The sequence below is a fragment of the Lathamus discolor genome, chromosome 2, assembly GCF_037157495.1.
Source record: "Lathamus discolor isolate bLatDis1 chromosome 2, bLatDis1.hap1, whole genome shotgun sequence".
Classification (NCBI taxonomy): domain Eukaryota; kingdom Metazoa; phylum Chordata; class Aves; order Psittaciformes; family Psittacidae; genus Lathamus; species Lathamus discolor.
In genome coordinates this window covers 79,545,863-79,570,002 of record NC_088885.1, presented here as the reverse complement: position 1 = coordinate 79,570,002, position 24,140 = coordinate 79,545,863, and the positions used below count along the sequence as shown (strand labels likewise).

General features: G+C 35.9%; 1 protein-coding gene across 2 annotated transcripts in view; it reads right to left on the bottom strand.

The window, feature by feature from the left end:
* CDH10 (cadherin 10) overlaps positions 1–24,140 on the bottom strand; it is a 104,110-nt gene that overhangs the window by 52,141 nt on the left and 27,829 nt on the right. For both annotated transcript variants that reach the window (XM_065667563.1, XM_065667564.1), the window contains exon 2: positions 10,775–11,151. In XM_065667563.1, the coding sequence (XP_065523635.1) occupies positions 10,775–11,005 (231 nt within the window). In that variant the 5' untranslated portion in view covers positions 11,006–11,151. The remainder of the gene's footprint in view (positions 1–10,774; positions 11,152–24,140) is intronic.

The window sequence follows — 24,140 nt, the reverse complement described above, 5'->3', positions numbered from 1 at the left end:
TTTATCATTTGTACCAAAAATTCCTACTCTTTTTTTTTGTCTATAGAACCATAGAGAATTTTTGCTTTTTTTTTTTTTTTTTTTTTAAGAATTAAGCCAGTTCCCGAAGCTTTAGTTCTTGCCTTGTGCAAGAACTTTACTTCTTTTGGAAGTAAACAGAATTGTACACATATATATTACTTCTTTTGGAAGTAAATAGAATTGTACACAATTTGTAGAATCACAGAATAGTTCAGGTTGGAAAGCATCTTAAGGTCATCTAGTTTCAACCCCCCTGCCATGGGCAGTGACACCTCACGCTAAACCACGTCACCCAAGGCTCTGTGGAACCTGGCCTTGAACACTGCCAGGGATGGAGCATTCACAGCTTCCCTGGGCAACCCATTCCAGTGCCTCACCACCCTCACAGTAAAGTACTTCTTCCTTATATCCAATCTAAACTTTCCCTGTTTAAGTTTTAACCTGTTACACCTTGTCATATTACTACAGTCCCTAATGAAAAGTCCCTCCCCAGAATCCTTATAGGCCCCCTAAAAACCCTAGAAAATTCCTAGAAAAACTTCCTAATTCTCTTTTATGGTACACAGGCTTACACAGCACTTGAAATAGTATTTCTTGATCCTTCAGTTACTTTGTCTTCTGTAGCACATCATTATCCTTTTCTGGCAAATACAGCAGCATTGCTGAAATCTCTACCATTATTCTTAAACATTAAGCCTTCATTAGTCCCATGCAGCTCTTTTCAGTGTCACAGTGCTCAGTAGTCCTCTAGCTATTGCATTTATTTTACCTAGCTTTTACTAGACAACATGCCATTCCTGACACATAGCCAATGGTCTGTCACATTACCTGACATAACTAAAGAGATAATTACCATTTTCCTTATCTTCCAACTGTGTTAGTTATCTAGCAAATTCATTACCCTTTTCAAATGACCGAAGACATCTTTCTGAGTGCTAAAGATATTTTTAAATCCTCTGAGGAATTCTCTCCACTGGCATCCTCACTAGCATCACTATGTAAAAATGTGGTCATATTCTTGCACAGTGCCTATTACAAGTGACAGGTATTTTCAAAGTACAGAAGGAGTGCTCCGTGAAAATTTGCAAGTAAAAAAATTAGTATCAATTTACAGAAGTCCTGTATCTTTCCTGGCTCCATTCCATCATAGGTACTATTTGGCTATACCCATCTAGCCTTTCTTGAAGCTCATATATCCTATTTGTCACACTAATTTAATGCTTCACAAGTACCTCCACTTCATAAAAAAAAATCTTAAATTTAAGTAACATGGTTTGGAAAACTGCATAACCCTGTCTATCTTTTCTGTTTCCTTCCTCAAAATAGATTTTGCTCAAAATGACATTGTTTTAAATTCCTACTCTTTAAAATATAAAATTCAAATAGAACCATCTTTTTTTTCTCCCTGCTTACCTCACCTCTTACACAGTTGCATTAGTCGTTTTTCTTACCATTAAATTTTAAAATATCAATATCATTTTTATCATTTAGTACTAAGCTAGATAATTAATAACCACGATTGCCTAAGTAGTAATAGTTTCTGATTATTATATTAATGTAAATATAATATTTCTTAAATAATTCTACTTCTTAGAGATCCCCTTTGTAGTGGAATTAGCAATCATAAAGATGGACTCTCAGAAATTTTAATTTATGTATATTTTTTATCAAATGCCATATCTCAAAAAAGGGTACTCAGAAGTTCTCTTTGGAAGATGGGGCTCTTAATATAGAAGTAAGAAATCTTTATTGCTACTTCATGTCTCTGCATATCAGGTGTTAATTTATTCTACTAATTTATTCTAAGATTTATTCTACTAATCACTGTATTGGAGCATGTGTACTTCTAAATAATATGTCATTACAAAAAATTATTAAAACTTTTTAGGAAAAAAAAGCAGAAAAGTATTTTTATAACATAAAAAAAAATTCTAAACCAAATGGGAGAAAAGATAGTTATATGTGTATATAGGTACTTAGAAGGTCATCTGCATTTGATTTAAAAAAAATAAAAATCAAGAGAGAGGGGGAAAAAAAAAAGCCTTAAAGGATCAGCCTTTGAACTGCTGCTGAAACTATTGGCTATGTATACATTTATCATTTTAAAAAAGGTGTAGGTCAAATATTTCTAAAGCTCTCTTTTCTATCATGTTTTTTAATTCCTTGAATGAATGCATGAATGTACTGTGGTGAAGCAAACTCTACTTTTCCTGATCTATGGCTTTGAATATAAATAATTTCAGGTTTATCAGTTCTTTCCTTTTTGCAATATCTTTTTGTGACAAGCTGGCACGATTTTAAAATTGAAAGAAAAACTGAACTGAAAGGAATTGAGGAGTTCAGAGTAAAGTAGTCCCCTGTTTCTTGTACTGTTTTGAAGCATGATGCCATTTTAAGAGCAATGTATAATCAGCTACAACCTCTGAGTTTGGAAACCACCCAAGAGAGATACAACTCTTCTCTCTGAAGGCAGCAAAATGCATCTTACTGGTGATTTTACACCTCTTGGAAGGTGTCATAGCTTAAACTATCTTCCCTCCAAATCTTCCCAACAACTGATCAACAGTATTGCAGGTTTTTTCTTGCAAAGAGTGGAACTGTCTCTTTTAGAAATTAGTTTCAAAATGGCAAATCACTGCTATTAGGGGATTACTAAGTGAAAAAATACCCAAACACATTTTAAAGTAGTTTTCTCAGAGACTGAGAATGGCAGTGGCAGAAAACTTATCCCAGTAACTAGTAGGACCATACTGAACATTCAGTATCATCACTTCTCATCAAATTGATAAATGTCTTGCACTCAAGTATCAATGTGAAAGAAAAAATTAATTTAATTTTCAACTGATTTAATAACTCTGTTTAGTAGAATTTAATGTTTCAAGCCTTATTTCCTGTGCTTTGTACTCCCTACAAGAAACAGTATACAGTTTCAGTTTGTTTTCCTTAAGGAGATAAAGCAAATAATGATTAAAACCACCTCATGTTTTTCAGGATCTACTGTATCTTCCATGCATCGAATTTCAATTAAAGACCATTAACAGTATTAAACTTATGTTTAACAGTGTTAAACTCATTAAATATAATACCTAAGGTTATATAGAGGTCAAGGAGAAATAAGAACAGAGTATCAAATTATCATTTGCTTGAAAGCTGAGCAAATATAACTTTTAGAGATGATATCCTGCTTCATTCACTGTAACTCTTACAGCTACCATTACTTTTAATAGCATGCAAAGTACACATAAAACTGTATCACAGAAGTGAAAAAAAGCCCTGGACTTAGTGTTTAACTTCAAGCTGTTGTTTACAAGCAGATTTATAGTTGTGTCTACCTAAGACAAAGATATGTCTACCTGAGCAGTGTCTTACAGTTATTTTTCAAGTAGTTCTTTTCTATTTTGGAGTCTTGTAGTCTCAGAGCATGGTTTCTGTCTTCTTGAGACCATGGTTCAGTTTGGTCACCAGGGCATCACTTGCCATGTGACTCAAGGTCATCTGGAAATTAGGTAGGTATAGAGATACATGATATGAACCTGGAACAGACACTGATTTCATTGCCAGTGAAGATTTGTGCAGATACAAACCTGGAACCATGGCATTTCCCCTCTTTCACCATACTAGTTGTTAAAGAAGACACATGCATTTGTTTCCAACTATATTAACACTATTAGCTAGAGAGTTTTTCCCTAGCAGCACCCATGCAGGCATTGGCAACCTCTGAGCTCTATTCCTTGTGTCCAACTTATACAGTAATAAAAATATTCAATGCACTGCCTTTTAGTTCTGTCAAAACAGATATTCTCTGCTAAGACAGTTTGGATGACACCACTGTTAGACTACTTTTTCATCTTTTTTGGTTTACTGTTTTCATTTTTCTATCCTTGCCTATATTCTTCCTTCCCTTCTTCCTTCCCTTCTGATGTGTGCTGTAGCACAGAATCAGGTAGTTCCAACCACCCTGCCATGGGCAGAGACATATTCCACTAGACCAGGCTGTTCATAGCCCCAGCCAACCTGGTCTTGAACACTGCAAGGGACAGGGCATCCAGAATTCCTAGGGGCAACCTGTTTCAGTGTCTCACCAACCTCACAGTAAAGCATTTCTTTCTTATATCTAATCTATCTACACTCTTGCAGCTTAAATCCATTCCCCCTTGTCTTATTACTACTGGCTCTTATAAAAAATCCCTCTCCGGATTTCTTGTGGGCACCCTTTAGGTACTGGAAGGCTGCTATAAGGTCTCCCCTAAGCCTTCTAGTCTCCAAGCTGAACAAGCCCTACTCTCTCAGCTTGTCTTCATAGCAGAGGTGCTCCAACCCTCTGATCATCTCTGTGGCAAGCTCACACTACTGGTCATGTTGAGCTTCTCATCAAGCAACATCCCCAAGTCCTTCTCCTCATGACTACTGTCAATCTAGTCTCTTCCGACCCTGTATTTGTTCTTGGGATTGCCCCAGTGCAGGACCTTGAACTTGACCTTGTTGAACTTCATGAGGTTTACACTGGCCCACCTCTCAAGCCTTTTCAAGGTCCCTTGAGTGACATCCCTTCCCTCCAGCTTGGTGTTGTCTGCAAATTTGCTGAGAGCACACTCAATCCCATTGTCCATGTCACTGACAAAGATGTTGAACAGCGCCAGTCCCAATACTGACACCTAAGGAACACCACTCATCACTAGTCTCCACTTTGGCATTGGGCTGTTAACCACAGCTCTCTGAGTGCAACCACCTGGCCAATTCCTTATTCATCAAGTGGTCCAGCTATGAAATCCATGCTTCTCCGGTTTAGGAGCAAGGATGTTGTCTGGGACAGCGTCAAATGCTTTGCACATTCAGGTAGACAATGCCAGTCCCTTTTCCCTTATCCACCAATGCTGTAACCATGTTGCAGAAGGCCACCAAATTTGTTAGGTGTGAACCGACCTTAGTGAAACTATATTGGCTGTCACCAATCACCTCCTTATTGTCCATGTGCCTTAGCATAGTTTCCAGGAGGATCTGCTCCAGTATCTTGCTGGGCACTGAGATGAAACTGACCAGCTTTCAGCTCTCCAATTCTCCCTTTTTTACTTTTTTAAAAATTGGGGTTATATTTCCCCTTTTCCAGTCAGTAGAAACTTCACTGGACTGCCACAGCTTCTCAAATATGACGTATAATGGCTTCGCAACTTCATCAGCCAGTTCCCTCAGGACCCATGGATGCATCTCCTCAGGTTGCATGGACTTGTGCACCTTTAAGTTCCTTAGATGGTCTTCAACCTGATATTCTCCTACTGTGGGTGGTTCTTCATTATCCCAGTCCCAGCCTTTGCCTTCTGTGATTTGGTATCTCCTTTAATATGTCACTTGTCCGTGTGAGCTACCGGCATCTGATGAAGCTTCACTGGTTTTATGAAACAAGTCTATTGCAATGCCAAGTGTTTCCGATTGGATGAACGATCCTATTGACTTAATCATTTTAGAGAAAAATCACAATCCCAAAGCAGTCTGCCTGTTTCATTTGTAAGGACAGATTTTAAGCAGAGACGCATTCAATACATCCATCCTTAAAAGAACAAATACTGACACTGAACTGAGTGAGGCAAGTTACACTTGGAATGCCTTGGAACATCTGCCCTCAGATCTGTTGGATGTGTCCTTAACCCAGTAATCAACTCCAGTACTATTTCACTGTGAAGCACTGAATTTTCACTGTAGTTTCTGTTCTTCTTCACCGCTTCCAGTGAAGATTTGCCAGTCTGAAGAGGCAACAGAATTCTCACTTCAGTGTTTCATTTACAGTGTCTGGCACATATGAGCAAAATTACCATCAGATAATTTGGACATTGGGGATTATCCCCTTAATCAGTTGGGCTGAGTATGCCTCGAGCACGCCTTACCCAAATGACTTAAATCCTCTTCCCTTGTTACCAGACAATACTTTTAAGAAACTCACATGCACATCTGTCGAAGTCTGGGAATCCACAACCTTCAAACAAATACATCTGGCTTTGGCTTCCTGGTAGCTTCTTCAGTCTTCACTAAAAGACTGGTGGATATTACAAAGCCTTTGCGTTCCTCAACAACTGTTAATTGTGTCCTCTGTCATCCAGCAAAAAACAGTGTCTTGTAGGTATATATCCAGTACTGTTGTTAACAAATAGCTCATTCTTTATGGGAATAAAACTTACTATTCAGCCAGGTCAGCTGTTTGCCACCAACCAGTACCTTCTGCTGCTGTTTAATGAATCAAGACATCAGAGACTCCAAAACACACTGAGATTTCCAAAGAAACAGCCCATTTGCAAAAAGAAATTACAAACCTTTAAAACTTTAAAACTTCAATTTAGAGTAAATGATAAATCTAACCAGTTATAGTCACAAACTCCCCACTAAGCTTTATTGCAGAAGAGTTTGACAAAGAATTTCATCTTAGAGCTCACTGAGAATCAGTGAACCTCCTGGACAATCTTAAAGGAAGCTTTTGATGCCTCTGTGACAGAAGAACAATGGTTGTTGTCATGTTTGGAGAAGCCATTGTAGCTCCTGTATTCTGGACTAAAACAAAAGGCAGAAAGGAACCAGTCCTTCAAAAAGAAAAGAATCATATTTCTTGATCTGTGCTGAAATATCTACAAGCAATGGACCCCCAAAAGCCACCTTCCATATCCTTGCCAAAAATGGGTGCCTTAAATAACCCTCTTCACAGCCTATGTGTTAAGTCTTGCTGAGAAAGACAAAATTTCTAAATGTCACTGTCCCTTAAGTGTCAATTTGACCCCACTACAGTAACTTCAATGACTGAAGGTTTCTGAAGGTACACAGATGTGAACAGCTTGCTTTTTGCATTCAGTAGAGTTACACACACACACACACACAAAAACAAAACCAAAAAACAGCAAAAAAAAAGAAAATCCCGAGTGGACATTGTTAAAGGACAAGCTGTCCTCTTTCACCTTGACAGCTGAGTCCTAGACACAGCAGATCACAATTCATTTATTTGGTTTGCAGAGTGTCTTCACTCCCATTCCTATTCTTCTTTATTTATGCCTGCCACAGGAATCTGCTCTAGCTGAAAATTCAACCTCTACAGAACTTCAGAGCCACAGAGCTGATTCATTCACCTGAAAGGGAAGACATTTTATGCATCTTCACACTAAATATTAAGCCTGCGTATGAATACTTTCAATTAAAAATCCTACTCTTTAGTCTTTCACGGTACCAAAGGTTTTTATAAAATAAAGAGTTAGGATAGAAACACTACTCAGGAATCAAAGTACAGAAGTTTTTAAAAGGGTTTGTGGTAAGTCTTCATCTTACCACTACTACAGAAACACTTCCCTGCTATAGGTTGGTTTTTTTTGCATCCCACTTGATGGTGAACCCATTGAAATCAAGCCAACATAGTCTTTTTTATTACCTTTTCCAAACCAGTATTTTTCATAGCTGTTTCATCAGACAGGAAAGTCCAGTCAAAATTCCTGCCCAGTATAGTTTCTAGCTTTCATTTCACTCAGGAAATTATTTTAATCTTTCTTTAAAATTGACTGTTTCTCTAACAGTGACAACTCTATGCACATCTGATCTTAGCTAATCTTTATCCCTGTATATCGACAGAACATGGACTTTCAGGAAACTGCATCTTTTTACCTCCAACATTGCCAAATTCTATGTAAAATATTTATCATTGGCATATGGACTATACGAAGCAATACTAAGCAACACATGCAAAAATTTATATGAATTTACATGTAATTGTATGATACATTTTATTTTGAGATACTAAAAACTACTGCATTGCAACTAAGAGCTTAAAGTACTGAAAAATTCATGTCAGATGACCCTTTATGCAATAAAACTACTAGGATAAAAATTTTTGGAAAATGTCACTATCTCAGAAATCAAACTGGAAAAAAAGCATCTGCAAGAATGAAACAAATGGCCAGATCTGGTGAAACTGTAAGGAAGAAAAATAAATTTTAATGTGGATGAAGAATTGATTTGTTAATTTAATTTTTAATGACTACAGATTAAAACGTTGTTATACAACAGTGCTTCCTTTAGCGGACAACTATTAAGAGTATAAAGTTTAGATTTAAAAGATTTTTTTTCTGGATATACCTAAAATAAATTGAAGTTTTTCTGAACAAGTTTGAAAATGTGCAATTCTTTCTAATTGCCCCACTTCATTTGAAGAATAATAAATGGGCTTTGGAACTACATACCTCAAATATTAATAAAATAGCTTTTGTCATATGAGGTTTAAGCTTCTTTTGAACATTCCTGAATTGTTTCTCTGAAATTGAGAAAAGTTCTTTTACTTAGAATTACTGTCTTCAAGTGTATTTTTGCCGAGATAGCTCAAAGATAAACTTTGTAGCACATATATAGGTCTGGTTTCCGATACTATTTTTATGGCTTCAACCTTTACTAGAAACTACAGTTGCAATTATTATTTAAGGTTCTGCATATATAAAATTCACTTACTTTGTTTTGATTTCTATCCTCAAGATCCTGTGTATTGCATAAAGGAAAGGATGACCATCCTCCTTTCTTATAATAATACTACTGACCTGAAGAGACCACTGAATAGGCCTAATCAGTCAACATGTACAGTGCCACCATGTCACAATCATGGCTTACTTAAACAAGGAACTCTTCAGCTATTACGAGATTACCTATCCTATTCATTCATTTATTGAACCTAATTTCCATCATGTTATTCTAGATAACAGTCTCAAGCCAACTTAAAGAGGGAATAAATTAATGCATAAATAACACTGTAAATTGTAGACACTGGTTTCAAGAGTAATGTGATGTTCAGAAGTTTGTAAACTCCCTTGCTCAAATTAAAACTTTTTTCTCTAAGCAGACAAAAAAAGGTCAAAGCATAGTCTTGACTACTCCTCAAGTTTCTTTATTTGCCATTTTACCTATATTTACTTAGCGTTTCCCATTTGCAGATACTTATTTTCTCTCAAAGTTGTTCTGTGTTTATCAACATCCCTCTCTCTTTTTCCACTGCAGATGAGTTAGCCTATAAAAATGTTAACCATTTTCTCTCTAAAGAGTCTTCCTTCACTTATCATGAGTGGAAGAAAATTACTAAGTAACAACACTCATACTTTATGACTTGGGATCATAAATATTCAAAAATAATGCAAGAAAAAAAAGCAATCAGCAGGTTTTGAAAGGAGCCTAAGTTATCTGAATTTCAGGGTGCCCTGCAGAATTATTTATTTCCTGGGACTTGTGGGAGCAATATGCTTCCAAATACAATAACTTAGTGTTCTGGTACAATGACACATCTCATTTTATAGGCAAGGTCGATTTTCATAAGCTACCAATCAATCTAGCCTAGATACACTGGAACACTTAGGAGGCATGACTTTACAATTGCTAAGTGTATGAAATAAATATAAGGTTTATCTGCAACACTTTGGAAATGGTTGTATCATTCAAAGGATGGTGCTAAAATTACAAAGCAACAAATAAAAAGTGGAAACAAAAAGGCAGTTTACTCCTTCATAAGCTTGCACTCAAATTTTTACTTAGTACTTAAATCTAATAAATTTTAATATGCATTTTCTTTCTCAAACCCCACAGCATTCTTAGTCCTTTCAAGAAATATAGTTGCTGGGCTGCATCAAAAGGATCACGGCTCGTAAGCCGAGGGAAGTGATTCTCCCCCTCTGCTCTGCTCTGGTGAGACCCCACCTGGAGTACTGTGTTCACCTCTAGGGCACTCTACACAAGAGGCATGCGGACCTGCTCAACCAAGTCCACAGGAGGGCCACAAAGATGATCAGAGGGATGGAGAACCTCCCTGTGAAGACAGGTTGAGAGAGCTGGGTTTGTTCAGCCTGAAGACTAGAAGGCTCCCGGGAAGACCTTATAGCAGACTTCCAGTACATAAAGGGGACCTACAAGAAATCTGGAGAGGGACTTTACGAGGGCATGTAGAGATAGGACGAGAGGAATGGTTTTAAACTGGAAGAAGGTAAATTTATATTAGATATTAGGAAGAAATTCTAGTAGAAATTACCATTTCTAGAAGAAATTACTGTGAGGGTGGTGAGGCACTGGAACAGGTTGCCCGGAGAAGTTCTGGATGCCCCATCCCTGGAAGTGTTGAAAGCCAGGTTTACTGGGGCTTTAAGCAACGTGGTCTAGTGGAAGATGTCTCTGCCCATGTCAGAGGGGTTGGAACTAGATGATATTTAAGGTCCTTTCCAACCCTAACTGTTCTATGATTCTATAATGTAATAATATAAACATAACGTAACATATCCCATGCACCAGTATGTGCTGGGGCCCAAACGGAAGGAAAGCAGTTATACAGAAGAACCTTGGGGTCCTTGTAGACAGCAAGCATGAATCAGCAATTTGCCCTTGCAGCAAATAAGGTCAACAGCACCCGGGACTCCATTAGGAAAAGCATCGCCAGGAGATCAAGAGAGATGCTCCTTCCTCTCTCCTCTGCCCTGGTTAGACACATCTGGAGTTCTGTGTCCAACTCTGAGTCCAGCAAAAGGCCACTAAGTTGATTAAGAGACTGAAGTATGTTTTGTAGTCTTCATTGATTTAATTCAAATATTTCTGAGTAAATTTAACTAACAATATTAATTTCGTGATTGCAGTATGACAAGCAAAATATATATATATTGTCTGGAAATTTGTTTCTTATGCATTAGAATAAAACATAGAAACGATGGTTCTCTAGAAAAATTAGGTAAACTTGACAATTATACAGAAATCTTAATGAGAAACCTACCTTGCCTACATACTGATAATCAGATCCTGTGTATTCCTCTAAAAGAAAAAACTGGTTCCACATCCAGCCTCGCTTCTGGCGGTGAATTGTTTTTCCATCATTCCCTGATACACGTCCTCCAAAGCTTTTAGGTCTGAGATCAGGAGTCCTTCTGAACAGCATTTCTGTATGGCAGGGATGCGGCAGCCACATCCAGAGCAGCAGGAGTAGTAGGACTTGCTGTACTGTCATAGTTCTCCACTGCCGAAGTTCTTCAAGCTGGTCAGCAATGGTGTCTACAGTTTTGTTTTCTGGACTTCCTTTTGATGTCTCTAGTTGCTGATGCAGCCAAGCAGTTTCCAGCAACTCATTTCTGAACTGTATAAAGTAACCAACTCCTGAATGTAAACAGAGAAGAGACAATGTAAGTCGAAATGCATTCACTCCCCAGCGTTCAACGCCCCTGCTGCTGTATCCTGCAGATACAAAACATTATCACATAGAAAGCAACCTGGTTAGGAATATAAGGGTTATCCAGACAGGGAGAACACTGTGAATATGTTAGGTAGTTGCTCCCAAAACATTTCTTAAGAAAAAGCAAGAGTGCCAAGAGATTACCAACTATTTTCTATTAAAAACTCTCAATTTAGAAACTTCTAGGAGTGTTCGTTATATAGACTGTGGATTTAATATTGCTGAAACTTGCACATTAAATACTGCTCCCTTTGCTTCATATGTTTTCCACCTGACTTGATTTACATGAATTCCAGTGTTTTATTAATCTTACTATCAAGAGAACTGAAAAGCCAACATAAAGTGGTTTTAGAAATTAGGAAATGGTAAAGCACCAGTTCTTCAGGGTATTTTAAATGGTGAAAGAGAACATCATATGCACCAGAAGAAACACAGCATGACCAGAATTTTTTTCTGCATGACCTAAATTTTTAGAGTTCTTGAGATGATCTTGCAATATGGAGTGATGCAAACTTAGCCTTAAAACGTAGGAAGTGTTTAAAAAATTAGGGCTTTTTTTTTTTTTTTGCAAGTATTCTGAATAATTAATTTTGGATACCACTGAAATTAATCTTACTCTGGGAAATGCTATTGCAGAGGAAAGGCAAGCCTTTCCTAACTCATCTTTGTTTTGTCTCCACTTTTTTTTTTCTTTGTCTTTTTTTTCCTTCTGATAGAATCATGAGATGTTAGTTCAGCAAGACAAATTTAGCCAAGCTCTCTTCACTTCACTTCTGTCCCAGATCATTTGGTAATGTTTTGGTTCTGTATAGCAGGGATGTAAATCATGAAAACCTATGATTTGTCATGTTAATAGGGCATAGTTTCTGCAAGTTTTAATCAGAGTTGTTTGGATTTTTTTTCTTTTTGCCATGTCCACAGAAAACAAAATGCATGGATGGTGGTTGCAGTTCCTTGTATATTCTTCCACATGTGACACAAAACTCCAGTAGTAAAAAGCTTAGGTTGTTTTTTTCTCTTCTTTTCTGATTTTGATAGATAAGTAACATTGTACGCAGCAATCCCATGTGTCCCCTGGTTTCAATAACATCATGTATAGCTCACTATCACCTTAAATATTTTTGATTTTTCAGAGTAGAGCTACGTAAAACTTAGGGGTTTTTGAAAAGGAGCTACATTTTCTTTGTGGCTTTTTTTCCCCCCACTTTCTTATTGCTATCAGTATATACATTCCACTATTCACATATTATTATTTGATGTAGAAGTGTTGTTAAATTCCTCTTGGGAAATAATGCTTCAATATTAGGAGTTGTTATTGAATTTCCTTCAAGTTAAATTAGGTCAGCGGAATGAAAACTCGGATGAAATTTGTTAAAGTTACAAAAGCAGCTAATGCACATGCACTTGGCAAGCACAGCTGCTTACTGGATGTACATACCACTAAGGTCTTTTTGCTCAGTTGAGACTACTGGTGAAATTCAACTTCCTGCTTTAAATGCAAGGATTTTGATAGTAATCTACGCTAAAGCAATAAAACATTTACCTTTAAAAATAAGATAGCAAGCAAGGAAAATACAGACTCAAGTAATAACAATGAAATAAATAAAAGCACTGAAATAATGGAAATTTTTGAAGAGAATCAGATGAAGGAAACCTTTCAATATTTAACTACAGTAAATAGACAGAAGTCTCAGTTCTGTAATACATTTAATATTTGGTTCTGTACTACCTTGCCAGAGCTGGAACAGTCAATGGAGGAAGATAAATTTATTCTTAATTCCCTGGAAAACTAATTGGAAAAAATGTCTAAATTTTGGTGAAAATCTTATCTTAGAAGAGGGTCTGAGAACTCAGCAGAATTCTAATACTTTTGCTGGCTTCAAGTAAGATTTTTTTTAAAGAACTGAAATAATTTTAAATAGGTTAAGTAGTTTTAAATGAAACCATTTCACCAGTTGTTCTCTTCAAATTCCTGCCACTTCTTCCAAAAGAGTACTTCTCACTTTTTTCCCAAAATAAAAAGGAAAAAAAAGAAAAAAATATATTTTTTTTTAGTTAAAGCTTTCTAAAAACTATTAAATATGTGCTATGTTCCATACTTCTGTCCTTCTAAATAATATTAAATTTCCTACAGAGGAATACTGTGCCCAACTTTGCTCTAGTTTATATAGAGTTTTGGTTTGGAATTATTTTTACTGAATTTTCTTGGCTCAGTCTCTAGTCTGGAGGAAATGGATCAATCATCACTGAAGCTATTAATCATTACATCATTATCTTTCAGCTAACAATTTTAAAACAATTAGGCCATTCTCGCTTTCCACAGCTTAATCACTTCTATATCTCTCAGAACTTAGAAGAAAACGTTTTATTGCATCTGCAACTGTATTCATGTGATTTCAAATGTAATTTTTGCAAAATTTGGAAAATACATTTTGCTTACTCCGTCATGCAACCCCCATAGTAATTCTAAATCATATTCATACCATTTGTAACCCATGAGATTTAACTGACAGCTATGATGGGCCACGAGCGCCTCTAACTGATGTACATCTCCTCAGACTTCCATTTACTGGTTGCTCCATGAGGAGTTCTTTCTCTTGTAAGCTATTTCCTCTTTTTGTCTGTCTTTCTACATTAATGTATAGCTTCTTTTGGAAATCAGCAGAACTAAATCTAAAGTAAATAAATAAAGTAAGAAAAAAGTCAAATGCTTGTATACATATAATTTTTTACTTCAGAAATTCTATTAAGCTCCTCTCTTGTGAAGAACAGATTTGAACAGCAAAAAATTTTATTTGGGATAGCTACTATTTATGAATTTTGTTCTGTATTAAACCTTGGTCAAACTTGAACTGAATTCTAATTGCATAACATTTGAAAAAGCTTGTTTAAAGAAAGGTATTTATGCAATGCCATTTCTGTTTTCTCCATTTCTGTTTCATTTGGGAGCTATTATCCATTTACATCTCTAATCTTGTCTTTCAGGCCTTTCTGCTAGGTTTGCACAAAAGAAAGATATTTTTGGAACTGAAGATGCTTCATGACAAATTATGTTAAACTACTTTAGAATTTTATTAGGAGAACAACGTTAAATTTTATTATAATGGAAAACACAAGCATACTTTGTTCCTTTTTTGTTCTTGTTCTGCAGAGGTGACACCAATAGAGTTATTCTTATATACAGCCACAGTGAAAAACTCTTCTTATTTTCTGCCCTATTTCTCCAAATCTTTGGTCCCTTTCTAACCCCAGCATAAAGCTGCTACCACAGGCTGCAGACCCTCTTTCATAGTGTCTACAACCATTAGCCATAAGACACAATTGCTACCACTTTGGTTGCCTCCTTGTAGGAGTTAACTTGGTAAGGTGCCTCTATATTTCACCAGAACTCTGACTCCTGGCTTATGATGTAATAAATGAAATTAATCAATCTGGCTAGGTTTTGAAATAGTAAGAAATACTTAACAATAAAAACAGAAGTAGGAAGGCAGCTAAGTGCAGAAAAGCTGAGTTTTCAATAAGCCTGAGAAGAATCTCCAGCTCAGCTAATTTAGTTCTCTTGACCTATTTGCCATCTCTTTATCAAGACCAGGTATAAAGTTATAATGCTTTAGAGCACAGTATGATGAACAAGTTCTTTAAACAGACACCTCTGCAAGAGACTGTTAGTGAAAACACAAAAAAATATTTCCCTCCGTAAGTGTAACTTAAAGGTGTAAAGGAGAAAAAGACAATAATACTTTTAGTATAAAGATTTTTGTGTCTACCTGAAGCAAACTAATGAGATCTACCAAATTATAAATTCTTAATGGATTTTCTTATCTCATCATTCTCTGTATTATAGGTCTATGTCCCTTGCTTTATATATTACATCCCAATGAAGTTGTCTAAAGCTGTTCATAATTTAATTACCTAGTTCTGAACTAAGGAGAAAATTGTTAAATTGTAAGCCGATTATTTCATAGCCTCCAGAAGAACGCTTACATACTGCAGTGACCATGCTTTGAGTTATTAAATTATAACATGAATTTGCAAAGTAGTCAGCTATACCTTTGAACTTTAGAATTTGGTCCTTTTTATGAAGCCCTGCAACCTTGGATCCACTTAGGAATTTGAACTACATATGTACAGTTTGATACTAAACTGAAAAAAAAGCAAAAAAGCGACTAAGTCCAAGAATTATGTATTTTAGTTAGTAATACTAAATCATATTTCACAATCATCAAAGCTACTTCACTCAAATGAGAGTTTTTCATACTGTTTTTGTATTTCACAGGAAAAAGACTGAAAAATAAGCAGAGGAAAAAAGAAACAAAGGAATTGTAACTTTTCCTATGAAAGTAATATTTTGGGCAACACTGAGATTACATAAAAGCATACTTTATGCCTTATTTTTAAGCATATTTATATAGTACACATCCTAATTGTTTTTACAAAAAAAAATTAATATGCACTATTGTGATTCTGAAGTGCAAAAAGATTTAGTCTACCTTCCACTGGTAGTTCATAAATGTGATATCCAAAGAAATGCATAATATGAGCCCAAGCAGACACTAAACTGAGGATGAAGAAAAGGTTAAGACCTCACTCCTCCCAGCTCCCCTGCAGTGGGGAACATTGTTCTCTTCTCCATAAAGGTTTCCAGATGCCTCACCACAACCCTTCCCTGTCCTTCTTAAGGAAGACTGATACCCTCAGTCTTAAGACATAGCAAGGCTTTGAAAGGGTGAGCAAAACAACAGAGAAAAGGCAACAACTACAAAACCACCAGAATTAAAATTCAAAGTATTCCCAAAAAATAAATGAAATGTGCGGGATATTGTTTTAAAAAAAGAGAAGTCAAAAGATCATAATAGGTTGCAAAACACAGGAATAAACTACCTAGGCACAGTTCAGGAGAAAATTGAGGAATAGGAGTTTAATAGTTCTGAACATTCTCAATATGGTCAATCTCTTTATCACTCATCTTTAAAATAAAAAAAAGGGGGCGCGGGGAGAGAGATGTGAGCAGGAATATTATTCTTAAGAAGTATGAAGTAATCCTCCCTCTCCACTCATTTCAAATCCTCTGTCCAGGTTTAAACATCACAGTACCAACATGTATGTAATCAGAAACTAGACTAACATCAAAATGTTTAGGAAAAAAAGTGCAATTTTTCAGGAAAGGACAACTAAATCTACTTACTCTACCGGAAGAAAAAAAGATTAAGAAGGTGGTAAGACTAGTTTTCAGAAACACTGCTGAAAATAAGAAATTATTCTCAATGCACGCCATAGATAGTTAAAGCAACTGACTTCAACCACAACAATGATGATTTAAGTCATGCATTAAGAAAAACTTCCTATATATTTGCTGTGGTAGTCAGCAGCCAAAAGGAGATGTGACTAAAGGTTTGGAAGAGCTGTCTGAACAAACTGCAGTCTGGCTGCTCTCCTCATTATGTTTTCCTACGTCTGGTGTCACTGTTACCAGGGGCCATTCTATTCGCCTATATATGAATATCTATTATTCATTACAGATCAGCCCAACTCCATCCTTTTCCATTTATCTGATTTAATCTCAAAAGCATCTGTAGATTACTATTGTGGGTTGAAAGTAACTTAAATCCTCTTGCTTGCCAGTCAGCATAGCATGCTTTTCCACAACAGATAATACAGTCCTAGCCACACAGTACCCTCCCATTTTATAAGGTCTGTCCTACTCCTCTGAGTCTCCCTCTATGAGTTTTTGGAGTTTCATTTCTCCCATCTATTGTCTGCTACATTCTCCCAGATAGTGAATTTAGCTCTTTCCTGCTCTACCTTGAATTCACCCCATGTACCCCATCCTAAATGATTATCCCCTTTGTGCTTAGCCATGTCCACACAGCCTTATAAAACATCCATATTCCATTATTAGGGTTTTTTTCATAAAGTAGTTCTTTACTTCATTTATTGAAAAAACAACAGAAATCCCATGATATCTTTTAATATTTGATTATACTTTTCTTTCTTTAACAAAACAAAAAAAAAAAAAACCCAACCAAAACCAAACAACCAACAACAAAAACCACCCCCAAAACCACCTTTCACAATTAAACAATCAAACAACTGTTCTGATATTTAACGTGCTAGGGGAAGGGGAGAAGAAAGTGATGGTAGAGAGGAGGACAGTTACTAGTTTCGATGGGAAGCAGCAAAAAAACAAGTTTCAGAATGTTTTTTTCTTCTCTGAAGAAGTATGAAATAGAAGGGGAAAAGTGATTTATCAGAGAAAGTCATTTGCATCACTGTAACATTTTAATTTAGATACGAGCATATGCTCGTATAAGAGATTTTGTTAACACAACATTTTCTTTTCCTCATTCATTATCTTCCATCTTTGACAGACTATGATATTCCTGGAAAAGATCAGTAAATTCTGTCTCGATATTGCCAAGAGCCCAGAGAGATCATTGAATATCTAGACCTGGGGACTTAATACTTTTCCTCCCTGTACTAAAGGGTTTACCCAAACAGTGTGAATTGTAATGAATAATGCCGAACAGTTATGAAAAAGACATTCTTTTCCTTCAGGACAGGTGGAATTTTAAATCTCCTAGTCTTTGAAATCCAACGATTTCACCTGCTAGCAAAATCTAAGCCTTATTAGAGAAACAGGATAAGCACAGAAGTGTGCCAAATATCTAAAAACTCACCATAATCTCATTAGGAGTTTTTATCTTCAGCTGGGGCTGAAACCTCACAGCTTCAGAGAGCAGAAGCAGTTCACTAAGGCATAAAGAACTGGGGCATTGAGAGACCGTGCCTGCTTAGAAAACTGTGTAATTTAATAAAGTGTTCATTGATGTCTACACTGTGGCTCCTCAAACTTGTGTTAGTGACTGTGCCTGCAGCATAGATAGTCACATTCCTGCTAATTAGATGATAGTAGAAGGATTACATCCTTTCTTAGCAGACAGGAAGAAATGGAAACAACCATTTCTCATGGAAACTTACAGTTGAAATGCAAGACAGATATATATTAAGAAAGTTTGTTAAAGCATATTATTGTATCTCTTACATTTATTAGAATAAAAGCCTAAGTATTCATAAAATGCTGTTTAATATTCACCATAAATATTATATTTGACATTAAAAAAAAACCTCAAATTACAAGAAGGTATATTTGCAATGCATTTGAAATTTTTAACTATAAGTATTTCTTAAAGTGCCTGGAGTTTCACCTTGCGTTCAATGCCTTTATAATTATTTTAGCATATTAAAAAGTGTTGCTATGGCTCTTTGTATCGTACTCATTTACAGCAAAGTAGAAGTCCCTTTATGGGATGACTGCAGTTTGTTGGGCTAGGATGATTTGAAATTATGAAAAAATGCAAAATAAAAACAACAACAAAATCATAATTTCTTCACCATTAGTGAGTCAAATATAGAGCCCCCTTTATAAATTTTCTTATGAGCTGTTTTAAATGTTAAACCAGGACCAGAAACCTCTTAAGAATATACTACATATATGTATGGTGTGTAGGAATCTGTAACCTGTTTTACCTAACATTATGCCATCTACAGTGCACTGCAGAAAAAGATGAAATATATCACATATTAAAATTAGGTAATATAAGATTTGATTTTGCCTATGCAACATGAAACAATCAGTTGTAGGAGATATGCTGATATGCTCCTACATCATATGGAGGAGATATGATGATAGGAACTAATTAGATCACATCCTACTTTTTTCCCACATGGTACTTACTTTAAAACGGTATACAGCAGGCTAAAGCTGACATTTTTCAAAATCAGTTTTACACCACGGTTAAGTATAAATGCCTGCAATTCATATCATTAAAAAATCACTATAATTTTGCCTATCTTAGTAATGAAAAGGCTGTGTCTTGACTAGTTTGGAAAGAGAAACCTGCTTTTAAGTAGCACATCACCCTTACAAGGCATGACATATGGGCATGATAAACTGGTGATGGACATGGATCAGGTCAGATATTTGGAAGTAAGGAAATTTTCTCTTAAGAATGTTTCTGTGTACTGTAAAACTCCACCAGCACTGTAATTATACTGACACTCAGACAGCTCTTCACACACTTAGTAAGCATCCTTTATACATATACTGGCACTGCTGTTTAAGAACATAGAGGTAGACACATTGATGATATAAATGAAATTATGCATAATCTAACTATGGGCTCCACCCTTGAATCAAGACTGTTCTGAATGCCTCCCACGATAACTTTATAGTCCTATGCCTTATATAATCTCTATTACTGCCTCAGTCTTCAAGGTAAGAGAGATTAGGCCAATGCAATAGATTCGACTGGACTATCAATCTTAGCTGGAAAAGTCAGATAAACTTGTGGATTTCAGAAATCTGATGATATTTATGAATTTGTTTGTATAGTGCAACTTTTCTGGACTTGTCTTTTAAGGTTGCTGTTTATACAGAGATGTATATGTTGGTTTCCTAGTTTTCTATACGCTGTATTTTACTGGTAAAATTTTTTGATGTTGACCACAGCATCTGAGAAAATACTAATAATACAGGACTATTACAGAGATAGTCTGTAGACAGTTACTGAATTTTTGATGAAGGCCAGTAAGGAAGTGCCTACTTTTCCTGTCTAGATGTCATCTATGTAGAACACTGCTTGACAAAACAAATACTTTAAAATTATTATTTCAGTAAAAAAAAAAAATTACTGAAGAACACTTGTACTCCCCATCTCAATAATGTTAAGAACTCTTCCCAACAAGAACACTCCTCTTGAGAAATAGGTCACCAAATTTTACAGTACTTTTTCCCATAATGTAATACATTTCACACACTGAGCTGTATGCTTTTCTGATAAATACATGGGTGGAAATCAGCAACCATCTTGCTTTGGCCCAGATTTCACCTTGAACTGGAATGAACTTGCACAGGTAATTGGTGAAAGGCTACATCCAGCTGCCAGAGGAGACATTTTTTCATTTTTTGTCAAAACAGACATTCCATCTCTGATCTTTCACTCCTGATTTTCAAGGAGAACCAACAAAATACCTTTCAAAGATAAACCTGGATCAGAACTTCAAAACTCAGCTGGAAGCCAAAAACAATGGACTCAGATGAGTTTCTCGTTTTATTGCACTTGATCGTATATCTCTCTTCCTTTCCAACCTCTGCATGTCTGCAGGTTATAAACTACCTAACCCTCCCTTTCCTTTGAGAACTATCTTTCTTCCTCTTTTTTTTTTTTTTTTTCCCCAGCACCCTTTTCATACTACTCTATTTCACTGGTGAAAACTATTAATACATATATATGTTTTTCTTTATAGAGTTCATGTAATTGACAAGTTCTAATTAAAACTAGATAAATTGTCCTCAAATTCTGTTTAGTCTGTAAGTCCATCTTTTCTATTTCAGATACAAAAAAGGGACTCCATGCCTGAAAGGATTTATTTTTTTTCCAAATAGAAAACAGGCTAGTAAAATATTTTGACATTATTAAAAAAAGATGCATTTCAACTGTAAGTCCTTGGATCATTACTATTACAGCAACACTGGCAGTCATTGTAGCATTCATTACTGCTTCACCCAAGATGCAAAGAAGTAATATACCCTTTTCCGTTACTCTAAGAATACAAAAAAAAAAAAAAAATTATTATTCTAGTTTGCTATTCTAGACTGTATGAATTCAAATCTCAAGCAAAGACAAAGTGGTCATCCGAGATTGCAGAGCAAGTGTGTGTCAGGCAAGGAGGCAAACTGCATCTTTTTAAATCTCTGAGTGGTCTTTTATTCATCCTCTTCTGAGAGGCTCCTATTCTGCTTCCTGTACTTATCTACCCTGTTTCAACCTTCTTTGATGAGGTCATCAAGTTTGTGAATAGTAATTACTATATTAGTCAAGTGAAATCATTCAGGTGCTCAGTGAGTGGGGGGATGTGGTAAACAAGAAAAATAGTAAGCTGATCCTACCTCTAGAATAAAGTATGCTCTGAAGAGCTATAAATACAATGAAATTATTGCAGCTGTATAAGTCAAGCAATAGAACATTGACATAATTGTGTGTGAACTGATAAGCAACTAGAAAATAGAGTAACAAGCAGAATTTCCTTAGTCTGCAGGAAGACTGACAATGTTTTATGGAAGTTAATCTATGCTATTATTTGAGAGAAGATGTACAGGCCAAGTAAATGTTACTTTGAAATATGAATAAAATTAAAAAAAGGTGCTGGCTGTCATTAATTTTTTTGAGGCTACATTTGAGAAGATGAAGTTGGTAACCTGTTAAAACATAAATGCCAAGGACTGAAAAATAATAGCAGAATGAATCATACAATGTATAAGGAGCCCATAGAAATATACAGGAGAGACATTGTTCTCCAGCAAGAAGCTGCTGAAAACTGGTATCACTGAAATAATAAAAGTTTCTTATGTATAGGTGACCAAAACCTATCTGCTTTGCTTCTCCAAATGAAGAAACATATGTGTCAGATGAAATATTGAGTGAAGTTGTTTGGGTAAGCATAAGCAGGCTTCGTCTTCAAGATATGTGAGATATAAAGCAAATTTAAGGAGACATTTGTGATTTGTGCATGAGCAGTTGTACAGTTGTATTTTGAAGGTCTAAGCATGGTTCCCAGGGTCTGGAGAATGAAGAAACACATTGTGAATATGTGAATGAATGCATATATTGTCAATCAGGACAAAGTGAAGAGTGAGAGGAAAAAAAGACCCTTGACTTCTTAATCTCCTCTCCCACCCTCAAACCTTGCTTAGCAACAAGTAATGAAGTAGCAACATCCATGGTGTACAGCATTAAGATATTCCTGAGTAATGACATTTGCAAGTACAGGGATCAGGTGGCAAGCAAGAAGGTAGCTCTGACCCATGGTATGATTTAAATGGAATGATTATCCCAACAGATGTGATATTAAATTTTCTTTTCTCTCCATTTGTCCTACATCATCACAATAATCCCATTAAAAAATTTTAATACAGGAAAGAAGGCTTTGTTTGGGGGGGGTGGGGGCTTTCACCCCAGCATATTTTCTCTCCAAATTGTGACTTCATTAACTTAAAAATCATTCACAAATTCAGTACAGATGGCAGCTAATCAAGCAGAGATGTTAACTGAGGTCATTCCTCTCCAGAAGACTGTTCTGGTCACCAAGTCTTAGGACCTCTGACAGCCCCTCTCACTGAAATTACTCAACACTGTAGTCTTTTTTATAGCTGATGAAACATACCATAAAAGGTAAGAGAGAATGACAGCTGCCCAGCAGTCATACCACTCAAGAATGTCTCAGAGGAAGAAAAACCAAAGCCAGGAAGAATACTGTATTATAGCTGTTGCTAATCTGCATTCTGGCAGTCTCTCACTGCTCCTGCCTTCTGCTCCCAACACCAATTAGTATTTCTAGGAACCACACAATAAAATCAATAAAATTGTGCTTTCATCAGTAATTTCCAAGGTGCTAACACATTCTGAAAGCATATTGTGAGACTTGCAAGGCCTATTTTTTTCATGTAACAATTATAAAAGTCCAGTTGCCCATAAATTTCAGACTAACATCATTGTACTATTTAGGGACTTGAAAACTTAAGTGATCTAAACTTGTGGGCACCTGAGCAGGCTGTCCATGATCCATCTGACAGAAAAAAATGTCCTCCTTTTCCCTCTCCCCAAAGACCACTAGTATCGCTCTGAAACAATCATCCAACATACTGTATTAAACTGTTTCACTGTACCTAATAGAATATGACCTGCATTGCCTACCAATTTTAGGTTTTCAGGTTTGAGTTTGTTTGGTTTTTGTTTGGTTTTTTTTTTTTGTGTTTGTGTGTGTCAGAATGGCACAGACTACCATTTCCACAGTAAACAAACTTTATTTTGTAACATTCTGTAGGAAAAAGAATGAGGTTTCAGTATCATTTGCAGATAAATTCTATACACAATTTCTTTGCAGGAGACAACTGAGAAAATGAAAGGACATTTCTACTTCTGTGAGCTTTCAGTATTTGTAAAACAATGATGGGAAGGTGAGGATTACTTCAGTAACAGATGTTCCCTTTTTGTTCTTAAAACAGTTTTTCTCCAAGCAGTCTTCTAACTTAGAATACTGAAATATAGTGACTTGGCAATCAGCAGGTAATATACAGCAGCTACAGTGTCTATCAGTGTATTATTTAAAGCCAGCATTTGCTGGTGAATTTTCATCCTTTTCACTCAGAAGAAAGAAGAAATTATCCTTCCGGACAAAAAAAAAAAAAAAAAAAAAAAAAAAAAGGAGAAGTATAGTCATATAAGCAAAGCAATAGTATGTAATTATTTTTTAAAATCATCAGGAACTAGGATAACATAAAAAGGTAAAGATAAAAAAGGTGGAGAAGTACATGTTATTTGACAGATTTTAGCGTTACACCGTTTTCTTTCTCAGATGAATTCTGTGAGATAACCTCAATTTCATGAAAGGTTTTGGAATCAGGACTACAAAAGTAGAGCTCTTCAGACAGTAACAGTTTTACCACAGGTGCTGAGTGGTGATGGTCAGTTTATAAAGTTTTAAGTTACTCAGTTTGAGTGCAGTTTCTTGTTTATTTCTACTTCTGTATGCAAATGTGTATGCGTAAACTTTGCAGACGTAGAGATACTTATTCAGCAAAGCATGTAATATTCCTGCTATATAAAGGTAGAAAAGTTTCTGTTCTGAAGGGAAACAAATAGAAAACTGAAAATGTTCAAGGCTCTATTTTGCTTTTAAATTTATATTTTAGTCTTAATGCTATTCAACATTCTGTTTCAGGTAAACCTGCTGGGTTTACTTCCTTTTGGTTTGGTTTTGTTTTTTTGTTTTTTTTTTCCTGTAGCACTACAGTCACAGATTTGCTTTACATGGGTGTTGGAAACCTGTGTGCACAACCAATATTAACTGTTCA